The sequence below is a fragment of the Sciurus vulgaris genome (genome assembly GCF_902686455.1).
Source record: "Sciurus vulgaris genome assembly, chromosome: 8".
In the NCBI taxonomy this organism is placed as follows: Eukaryota; Metazoa; Chordata; class Mammalia; order Rodentia; family Sciuridae; genus Sciurus; species Sciurus vulgaris.
Genome location: NC_136468.1, coordinates 96,835,817 through 96,847,661, shown reverse-complemented (window position 1 = coordinate 96,847,661; position 11,845 = coordinate 96,835,817). Strand labels below are relative to the sequence as shown.

General features: G+C 36.1%; 1 protein-coding gene across 3 annotated transcripts in view; it reads right to left on the bottom strand.

Moving 5' to 3' along the window:
* Positions 1-7,060: 7,060 nt before the first annotated feature.
* Positions 7,061-11,845, bottom strand: part of ANLN (anillin, actin binding protein) — a 68,664-nt gene continuing 63,879 nt past the window's right edge. Inside the window, exons 24-25 of one of the 3 annotated variants that reach the window (XM_079151162.1) lie at positions 10,725-10,897; positions 7,061-8,356 (exon numbers count right to left, since the gene is read on the bottom strand). In XM_079151162.1, coding sequence (XP_079007288.1) covers positions 8,233-8,356; positions 10,725-10,897 — 297 coding nt within the window. In that variant the 3' untranslated portion in view covers positions 7,061-8,232. The remainder of the gene's footprint in view (positions 8,357-10,724; positions 10,898-11,845) is intronic. The other 2 variants (XM_079151161.1, XM_079151163.1) reach the window with 2 other exon arrangements.

Sequence of the window (11,845 nt, the reverse complement as noted above, 5' to 3'; positions counted from 1 at the left end):
TGTACCACAGTGTTTTCTGTGATTATTCTATGCTTTTTTTCAACTGTCTAACGAAAAAGTGGATGAATGATTTGATCAATTTGTTTTTCCACAGTTTTTGTTCTCAGAAGATTTCTCATATAAGATTTCCTGCATTTCAAATTTCTTTTGTTTTATTGGTACATTAAGCTCTTGTACTTCTTTCCCATCTACTTTAATCTTTGCTTTGATTTAGAACACATTGTTTTGGGATTCAGATCTTTTCAAGATTTCATTACAACTTTCAACTACAACCTGTAACCAGAAGATTGGAAGCTGTATCTCCCTATAATATTTATTTCAAAGAACTATAGGAAGTGGAGTTAAGCAAACTGGACCTCATTTATTTGTCCCAAAGGGCACATATCATTTCTAAGAAGTGAACAAAATAATAAGTAATATACAACATCTACAGTGTACACATAATAATAAATTTTCTATGTCCTCTAAGTCTTCATTTTTGCAGTCAAGTCTCACGTTTTATTAAACTTCATACACTATAGGCAAACCTCTGACTCTTGTGAATTACATGTCATTTTTTAAAATCACTTCAATCACATAAAAAATTAACTTTTATAAGAAGCCAGACTAAATCCATTTTAAACACCCTTTTATAGAAATAGAAGTTGTTTTAACTTTTAGAGAAAGTTTTGATATCAAGAAAAAGACATTACTTAGAGTATTACTGCTATTTTCTCTGTGAAATGCCATAAAGTGTTATTTTTTTGCTATGAGAATTTCTAGGCATTTTCAAATTCCAGCAACCTATACTTTAGAGGAAGGGTAGGAAGTTTATTGTGGGGAGACAAATAGCACAGTCAAATGTGTACCTGCATCCGTCCGTATTTTCTTAGGCAGTTAATTCTACAATAAATAAACATTGCCATTTATTAGGAAATTACTCTGTGTTCTATTACTTGTTCAAAGCTTTAACATTCATTGTCCCATTTAATGCTCCCAACAGATCTATGTGGTAGGTACTAAAATATTCAATTTGCAGCTAAAGAATGCACAGGTAATAAAGGAGCTGGGTGCAGATGCAACCCCACACAAGTATACTTTATATCTCTAACAGGCAATCATATATCAAATAATAAGGACAATTGGAAAATGGACAAAGGATATAAACATGGAACTAACAGGACAAATAAGCACATTAGAAGATAATCACCCTCACTAGTAAGCTGCCAAAATTGCCTAGGCAATTAAAAAGAACTCACAGACTTCAGGAAGCATTTTGGTAGAGATGATTAAAGAAAAAATGCATTCTAGAATTGGGAGGGTCATTTAAATGAACATAATTAAACCTCATAAGATGTACTTGAGAATCCTGGCAACTACAGACTTAAAGAACAATCATTGAGACTAAGATGGAGTAGATGAACTCCTCCCAATTCCTCCTGCTAAGTATAGCTAAACAAACTTAAAAGTTGACAAAGTGGAAAGAAACTGAAAGATCATTCAGAGACCTGAGGCCTAAGGAACAACTCAGTGCTGAGATCTCTGGATTTTCTCATAGTGTGCTACATCCTGGTCTGGATGCCAGAGAAGCCAGCAAGCCAGAAATGCCCAAGAAAAACCAGAAGTCAAAGAATAGACTGCACTCATCAGTCAAAGAATTAGAAAGTAAGCAGCCTAACAAGACAAAAGAACTTTTGGATAATAATCGCCTTATCCAGGGCTAACACCACGGAAAAACCTGAATCTACCTCAATCTGCGCCAGTAAAGACCAAGTGAGGTACCTAGGCTGTGCGTGGCCAGCAGTAAAAAGACGCCCGGATGGTGTCGACAGAGGCCACGTGTAGAGATCCTGGACCTCTAGCTCCACCCAGTGGCCAGGAGGCAGAGACCCACTCCTGGCAGAGTCTGCAAGTCACATCGGGAGGTGGGAACTTTCAGTGCTGTCCAGTAGCAGTCAGACATCTTTTCTCCTCCTGGGGAGATTCCTTGGGGAACAGAACAAAGTGCCCCCTTCCAGTCAGAGCGGTGTCACAGAGATCTGTGTGGAAGCCTGGACACAGGCCTCCACCGAGCACTAACGAGGACCCCCAGTGTTAACAGAAGCTGAGAGAGGATCCCGGACTGTCACCCCCACCTCACAGAAATAAATCAGCGTCTATTTCTTCACCAGAATGATGTCAGGGGAGACTTTCTAAAACAGAAAGTTTAACTAAAATCCAGAGTTTTATAGCATACACCCTAAATGCCCATAACACAATTTTACAAATCACTTATACAGAGAAGCAGGAAAATCCCAGCTTGAATGAGAGAATGTTACGGAACCAGACCCATTTAGCTCGCCTCACAGTCTGCCAATCATTGAAAGGACAAGTTTTGCAAGAAAGAGTTTATTCACGATGCGGGGCAAACGTGAGAAGATGGGAAAACCTCTCAAATCCGTCTCCCTGAGAACAGAGTTTTGGGATATTTACCAGATGAAGAAGCAGCACGGAGGTCTCGGGCATGGGGAAACGTGATTGGAGGTTAAGGAAAGGATCTGCGCATGCGCCATTAAACCAGGGTTCTTGGTAGGACTCGTGTTAGAAAACAATGACCCTGAGGGTAGCATTCTTAATCCTCTGACATCAAAACGTCACCCTTCGAATGAAGAGGCAGTGATTTCAACTGGCTGGAGCTACCAAGTTTCTGAAAGACAACTTAGGCGGCTGTTTCCCTCCTGACCAATACCTCAGAGGTGTTACCTATAGCCAAGTTGATGGGAGGCAGTGTACTGCTTAGCTCAAAAATTGTAATTAAAAGCAAATGAAACTGTAGGTTTTGTTAAGACTTTCTGTCCGTTTCAAAAGACAGTTAACAGATGCTATGCAGAAATCTCTCAGATGTTGGAAGTATCTGAGGAGGATTTTAAAGTAGACATCATAAAAATGCCTCAGTGAGCAACTGTGAACATGATGGAAAACAAAAGAAACAAGAGGCAGGAGGATCTCGAGTTTAAAACTAGCCTCAGCAACAGTGAGGCGCTAAGCAACTCACTGAGACCCTGTTTCTAAATAAAATACAAAATAGGGCTGAGATGTGGCTCAGTGGTTGAGTGCCCCTGGGTTCAATCCCCAGTACCCAAAAAATAAAAAATAAATTTAAAAAGTCTGAGCAAATAAATAGAAGATGTAAATAAGAACTAATGGGAACATTTGAACTGAAAAATACAATAATCAAAATTTAAAACTCTTTGGATGCCTAGGCACAGCGGAGCACCCCAGTAATCTCGGATACTAGGGAGGCTAAGGCAGTAGGCTCACAAGTTCCAGGTCAGCCTTGGCAACTTAATGAGACCCGGCCTTAAAAACAAAAAATAAAAGGTGCTCAAGAGTACGGCACTTGCCTAGTATATGTGAGGTGCTGGGTTCAATCACCAGGACTGGGGGGAAAAAATTCTATGAATGGCTGAATAGCAGAATGGAGAAAAGAGAAAGTATTATTAGTGAACTGGAAGAAAGGACAAAAGAAATTGCCCATTCTGAACAACAGAAAGAACAACAGGAAGAAATTGGTAAAAAATGAACAGAGTATCAGGGACCTGTCGTACTCTACCAAAAGAAAACTCATGTCATCAGAGTCCAGGAAGGAGAGAATGAGGTGGGACCTGAAAAGTGCTTGAAGAAATAATGGCTAAACATTTCCCAAAGCAGTGACAAAATATAAATCTAAAACTTCAGGAAACCAAGAAACCTAAAGAATAAACTTAAAGAAATTCATGCTAAGATACATTGAACTTCTAAAAGCTAAAGACAAAAATAGATTTTGATTATTTAGGTCCACCAGTTCAATTATTTCCAACAAATTGAATGAAAGCACAATCACCTTTGTTCTCTAAAGTAAGAACACCCTTTTACCATTCATCTCTCTTTTACTATTTGCTAGCTCTTTGCAATATTTTCTTTCCAAGAGAATGCAGTAAAAATACATTTAAATGGCCTGGGAGTGGGGTTTCTCAGCCTATTGAACTGTAAGCTCTCTTAATAAATATAAAAATTTATACCACATTTAAATATGGCTTTGACTTCAAAATAAATTATTAGGTATGAATAAAATAAAAATAAGCATCTCAATCATCTATTTGGCAGATTGAGGGTAGACAGTATAGGATGAGTGAACTCATGAAAAGCCACATAACTTGCCTCAGTGCAATTTGGCTTCTACTGGTAGAAATGGTGCCTCTGAAATGCAATTTTTCTCAAGGAGTAAGCTAAACAGATAAAAATTACTTAGCCTTCCAGGAAGCTTTAGACAAAATTCTGTATTTTAAATCCCAGTAAAAATGTCCTTTAATGATGGAAGGGAGGGTTTGTCTCTTAGGGTTTACACTCAGAGATTAGAGATCTCTGCCCTACATGCCTCTGCAGTCTCCTTGTGGGCTAAGGCTGGCCTTGTCCTGACTTCATATTCTGAAGCAGTTGCTCAATTATTCCACACTACAGTTGCCCCTGCCTTGATTTGTCTCCTGTTGGCCAGTCACAAGAAGGGCCTACAGATCATTCCACAGCTGCCTCAGGTACCCTGTTTCTTTAGTACTTAAAAAGTTACCATGACAATTGCTGATTGCTGACATGGGGCTCTACATTCCATCTCTCTTCTGGGTCCTATCACCCAGTTTTAAAAGAAACAACCGAACATAACCTGAAAATCCATCAACAGGGAAGAAAATTAATCTTCAAGTCCATTAATAGGAAATTACAGTATACTTTTCCCACGAAATGCCAAGTAGTGATCAAAAAGAATGAAGCAAGCCTGAATATAAAAAACTTGGAAAAAGATCCAGAACAATTTGTGGGGAAAAAGGGATATACAATGCAAAATGAAACTACCCATAACAGAAGCACATAGCTAGAGATAAAAATATGGGAGGAACCACACCAAGTTGCAAATGGGAAGGAGTTGGAAGCAGCATTGGGTGGAGGAATGCTTTGACTTGGGAATGTTTCTAGATTGATTTGTTTACATTGAAAATATTTTCATGTATTGCTCATGCATATGGACTTATGGACTCTTTGAAAATTAAAATCAGGATGAAAAACTGAGTAAGTAGAAGACTCAGTAGAGGCTACAGGATATTGGGTTGTTAAGGGAAACGCCCAACTGGGACAATATATAATGTTTTGTGGGAAAAGTATACCATAATTTCCTCTTAATGGACTGGAAGATTATTTTTTAATTTTCTTCCCTGTTGATGGATTTTCACATTATTTGTTTTTCCTTTAAAAACTATATTGTAACTCATTCCTTATGTTTCTCTCTGCTCACATGCAAGCTTGTCTAAGGAGTTGTAAACATGCTGAAAACTGGACCTATTGGTAAATAGACTAATGATATTTGCTAAGAGGACTTTTATCTAAGGAATGCTTTTAGTGGGTCTTGGATGGTAAAGGATTGCTTATAATAAATAAACTTAGAATTTATGGATGTTTGCAAGATTCCTGAAAGTTACGAAAGCTATGCAACTATAAAGGGTATAAACTGGTGATTCCTCACCTAAAGTTTTCCTGCTCTCTTCTAAGTTAAACTTTTGTACTAACTTGAGAAATAGCACAGTGTAATAATACAGTATATGAATTCTGGAGTAGAGTGTGGGGTTTGCATCCAGGACTGTGTGGCCTCAGAAAAGCTACCTAAGTTTTTGTGACAAGGCCAATTTCATAGTCATGTAAAGATTATATGAGATAATGCAACAATACCGAGAATAACACCTGGCACATGGTAAATGATCAAACAATGATAGAAAATCATAGGAGCTCTTTATATGTCTTGCATATTAATTCTTTAATTATTAAGTATTAGTGTTTTGTGACTATTTTCTCCTCATCTGCTGCCTATATTTTGCCCTTCTTTATACACATTTGTAAGACAGGGGTTTTTGTTCCTTTGTTTGGAGTGCTGGGGATTGAGCCCACAGCCTCAGGCATGTAAGGCAAATGCTCTACTGAATCACACCCCAGCCAAGGACTCTTTTTTATGCAATCACAAATTTTATTATAACCTGATTTTTATCTAAATCATTTTATTTATTAAATTCACTGCTGGAAACGTGAGTTCACATTTTTATTAACCTGTCTTCTGATTTTGTGGTCAGAATCTTAAGGGTGTTCTTTGGCCTCACGAGACTACACTATTATTCTTTTTTCACAGAGGATAATTATTGCTACTCCCTTTTCTGCTAAAGAACATGTTTCTTTAATTATTGTTTTTCTTTCCACATTATACTCCCTGAACAATCTTATCCACTGTAATGATTTCAATAAAGTCCCTTTAGACAGATGACAGTGAAAATGTCAGTCTAGTATTTTCCACTATTTGGTGGAATATGTCTATCTTTATTTTCTATAATCACCTTAACCTAAATTTCTTCCTAAATTGAACTGTATATACTTTATATATACTAAAAATATACTTTATATATACAATCTCTAAAGGATAGGTACTCTTGTTTTTTTTTTTTTTTTCTTTAACTAATAATAAATAGCACATATGGAACTAGAGACTACAACTCTAGGTAACAAGCATATAATCTATCAAGTAATATGTTTAGTGTCCTCTGGGAAGACACACAAAAACAGGTAAAAGTAGTTATGAAACATAAGATTTTTCACTTTAACTTCTTTGTGCCTCTTGCATTGTGTACCACCATATGCAGTGACTGTTCAAAAATAAATACAAGTCTATCAATAAAAATAAGGAAACATCTCATTGGTCTCATCACACCTATGCTCTGTTTTGGCGTTGATGTCCCTCATCTACTCAGTCTCTACTAAACACTTAAGAATCATCCACCAGCTTCTCAAATGCACATCTAATTTCACATTTTGCTGATATGCCTCAGAAAGGAACCCTTCCATCCATCTACATATTTAACAACAACCCTGGGATCACACAATAAGCTAATCTCTGGGCTAGAGACAAAAAGATGAGATACTGTCAGGATAATTCCCTCAAGAAGCCCCAGAGCCTGGAGATACAGAGCAGCACACACAATACTTCTTAAATAACCAATTCCATAAGCCATTTACAAGTATTTATTTAGGTAAGGTCATAAAATATATTTTTATAACATACATAAGAAAGAGCACATTTGAATGAATAAAAAATAAAATGACAAGTGACAGAATTTAGTGTTTAGAAATGAAATCATAAACAACTTCTAACAATTCAAAGAAAAAATTCAGTGTATTTAAAAGTTGAGACTATGTTTTACGTATTTTATAATAAAAAAGTATTAGGTTTTTAAAGGCAATACATGACATAATAATTTTCTGAATAATTTCAAAATAGTTTCAAGACACTGTCACACATAGACATGAAAAAAAAAAAAAAAAAGACAAGAACTTTGGCAAACAAAGTATTAGTCCATAGCAGCTTGGTAAAAGTATTTCTTTTAATATCAAGATTCTTCAATTTTACATTTGTTCTTGTTATAGGAGCAGAAATAATTAATATGGTAATATTGAGAAGTCTATAAGCTACATGGCAAAAGATTATTTCAATAAAGCCTGACTTCTATGAAAAATGTGCACCACACTGCATAGATAGTAACTGGGGAAATATAAACCTTGTGATTATTGACTCATCTATATAAAATATTTAACCCCCAAATCTCACAAAATGCTCCCTATGTCTTTATCTCTTTTTTAAATGCAGCCTCAAGCTTTAAACTAACATACATTTGCTATTTGAAAAAGTTCTCATCTCCATTACTAAAAATGTTTCTGTAAAGTCCCTCAGAAAAACATTTTTTTTCAGTACCCTGGGAACAAGCTTTCAAAAAACTACCAAAGCTAGAGAAAGAATCACCAAACCAGGGGTTTCTATCTCCAACCCCTGGAAGACCTTGCTATTTGGAGACCCACTGCTCCAAGAAGATAACTCAGGACTTCCAACTTTAAAAAAAAAAAAAAAAAAAAAAATTGTCGTGAATATCTGGATAATTAGATTTCTAGAACAATGAGATTTTTCTATTTAGATTGATCAAGGTCAACTATAATGAATTGCCTTCCAATTATTTATGAATGAGAGATGAGAAATCAGTTGAAGTTTTACATATAAAAGATATAAATACTGCATAATATGTAGTGAATATTTGCACAAACCCTCTTATTTAAAGCATTAAATGCAATCAGCAAATCTGATGCTCTTAAATGTGTTTTCTTAAGATACATTTATGACACAGCTCAAAAAAACCTCTACATGGTACAGAAACATTTTTAAGGCTTTCCTATAGGTTTATAGCAAGCATCAGGTTGCCAGAGGCGAATATCAACAAGAACCTGATTGAGTTTTTGCATCCAGAGATCTCGCTCTTCCTTAGTATCTGCAGACAGCCAGTTCCTACAGGAACAAACAAACAGAAGTCAGAATATCTTCCACCCCATTCCATACCTTCAAGTATTCTTGCTAAGAAAAACAAGAAGAAAAAATGCCTAAATAAACCAGTAAGAAGAATTATTCTTAACATCTTCTAGTGAGTGCTAATCAAAAGCCACAAAATGAGGTGTTTCTCTAAGTATAATACAGTAAAATTATCCCCGGTCTGGTTAGCTGATATAACTCACACTAACTACATTTGGTAAATGTTTCAACCAAAGAAGGTGTTTCATACAGGCAGTCTGGGCTGGATAATTCAGCAGTGTGGGACACCCACTGAGTATAGGCAGCTTCCTAATAAGATCACCACAGGCCCAAATCTGAGATACCAATATCCTTGAGACTCAGGCTCCCTAAAAGCTGGACGCTCATGGATCTTAACCTGCCTTTACAGGTGATGCTACTGTGCAGTGTTACCCATTATTTTTGTCCTACTGTGTTGGTAGAACATGGTGGTACTTAAATTATCTAAAGGTTCTAAGACTTTTGTCATATTAGAAATCTCTTCCTTGCATCCATATGCAGCTACAAGTTGAATGAATAACTAGTTGATAGGGTGAGCAAGAGTAAGGAAAGGGAGAGTTCCCTAAGTCCCAGCTGGACCATCCTTCTAGAGAATAGCTAGCTGTTAAAGGGTTTTATGCTGAAGTCACTCTGTGCCTTTACAATTTCTCATTTATACTAGAAATGGTGCAAAAATGAATACCATCTCATAAATGTTAATTAAAAGAATATTACTTGAAATAACAGTGACCATTTGTAGAGCTCATTTCATGGACTCAACACTATGCTAAGTGTATCCATTCATTAATCTCTATTGTTACTCTATGGAGTTTCTTTTTCCCTTTTGACATAGGAGAATTCAGGGAACTAGCAAAGTTAAGTGACCTGCCATGGTTACACTTATTAAGTTACCAAGTCAGGATTTAAACTTAGGTTTGTGGAGCCAGAGGTGTGGCTTACTGGTTTGATCCCCAGTGCCAAAAACAAATAAAAAAAGCCCACTTAGGTCTGTTGACTTCAAAGCTCCACTATAAAATACTGCCTCCACATGTGATAAGGTATTTCTAGTTTAAATGTGTAGTGTAGTTTATTGTTATGATCAAAAAAGTAAAATAACTTTTAAACCCCCAAGCAAAGCTGAAGATGGCCATGACTAGAAACTGAGAATATGCCTGGGCAAAAGCAGCACACAACCAAGTTATGATAATGTGGTAAGAAAAACTGCACATAAACAAACAGAATAATTAGAGCAACATGGAATCTAGTACTTCTACTACAGGGGAAGTCCCAAGGAGAGGTATAGAAGGGTTTATGCAGCAAGTAAATGAAAAGATTATATGAAAAATTATGAGTAAGATTTATAAGAGATAAAGTGGGCTGTTGTGGTCAGAACTATTTAGGTACTGAACTTTGGTTCTCTCAATGACCAGCCATGCGGCAGCTATCAAGCAAAATAATCATAAACCCATTTTGCCTCTCCTGTCCTGTCTGACACTACTGTTGAACATCCCTGAAGGAAAGGAATGGATGAGCTAACATGCATTAATCTGGAAGCAATCTACTCATCAAGAATTTCCAAATGGGTCCCCTGGTTATTTTAAAATAAATTGGCAGGCTCTGGGGAGCATTGTTCTATTTTGGTATAATGTCTCTGGCTGCAACTTTCTAAGATTTTCATATTAGGAACTCAGTGAGTTAAGGCTACCATCTCCCTTGCCCTCAATATCCAGCAGCAGTCTGATAAACAAAGATTTTTGTCAAATTCTAACTTTTGTGCCTAATTATAACTTTGTACATTGAAGTGAGTCTTCAAACTTCTTGGGTCATTCATGCAAAAGAAGCTATGTTAGACCCTTAGCAATAAGATTTTGCATCTTAAGCTAAAGGTTATCAAAAAAGTGATATTCCCAAGAGTTTATTCTCTTAACTTTAACCAGGAATGTGCAGAATAAGATTGTTTTTGTAAATCACTGGGTTAAATGAGGGTATTTCTGTAATGAAAAGGAAGGAATGTATCAAATTTTCTTAAATAAAGCTTGACTTCTCAGCTACACACGAAATCTCTAAACTTAACCCAAAGATTAAAAATGCCTGAAAATGCTTATACTGTGAGCATATTAGAAAACATGATTAGCTGGGATATAACCTGAATGTTAAATACTTCTTCACTATATTAGTTTATAGATTGTTCTCTTACTGCTGTGTGTTTCCTCACTATGGCTGTTCCCTTTCCAAAGTCAAAAGATCATCTGATATTTCTCACAGTGGTAAGAACAACGTGGGTAATCAATTACTTAGTTGACAGAAAAAATAAAAGGCTAATACATACTTTGTGACACAGAGTGTGTCCCTGCATTGGCTGACAAGAGTCTCCCGATCATCTTCTCTCTGTGGTCGGACAGTAATTAATTCAAAAGTATTTCGTCTTGCACAAAATTCTCTGTTGGCTGGTTCTATCTGATGGCTGATACAATTGGCCAGATTTATCCTTCCTATGGGATTCTTTAAAAATAAATTTAAAATATATTAGTAGAACATACAAAACTAAGTCAGTAAGCACTAAGCAGTTTTTAAGTTGTTACAAATTAAAATTAAAAAGCCATTAACTTAAAAGTTAAATTTCCCCAAAATGGGAAATTAAATATATGGGAAAAAAATGCCCTGGTAATTTCTAACCATCATGGAAATGTAAATCAAAACTACGATGAGATATCACATCACACCTGTTAAATTGGCTAGTATCAAAAAGGTGAAAGAGAACAACTGTTTGTAACCACACACACACACACACACACACACACACACACACACACACACACAGTTGGTGATATTGTAAATAAAAATAGCCATTTTGGAAAAGCGTATGGAAGTTCCTGAAAAAACTAAAAATAGAATGACCATATAATCCAGTAATCCCATTACTGGGCATATACCCAAGGAACTGCAATCAGTATGTCAAAGAGATGTCAGCACTCTGATGTTTGCTGCAGGATTATTCACAATATCCACAGTATGGAAACAACCTAAGTGTCCATTAACAAATGAATGAATTTTAAAATGGGATACTACTCAGCCTTAAAAGAAAACAGGAAATTTTGTCATTTGGGATAACATGGAAGAACCTAGAGGTACCTATGTTAAGTGAAATAAGCCAGGCACAGAGAGGCAAATAGCACATAATCTCACTTTTACATGTGGAATCTAAAAAAGTCAAATTCATAGAAGTAGAGAATAGAACAGTGGTTACCAGAGGCTGGGGAAGGGAAGGGAGTAAACATGGAAAGGGGCAAAATTGATCAACAGGAACAAAGTTAAAGTTAGGCAAGAGGAATAAATTCTATTGCATAGCATAATAACTACACATAATAATAATGTATATTTTTAAAATAGTAAAATTGGATTTTATAAGTGTTCTCAGCAGAAATGAATGATAAATATTTGAGGTGATAC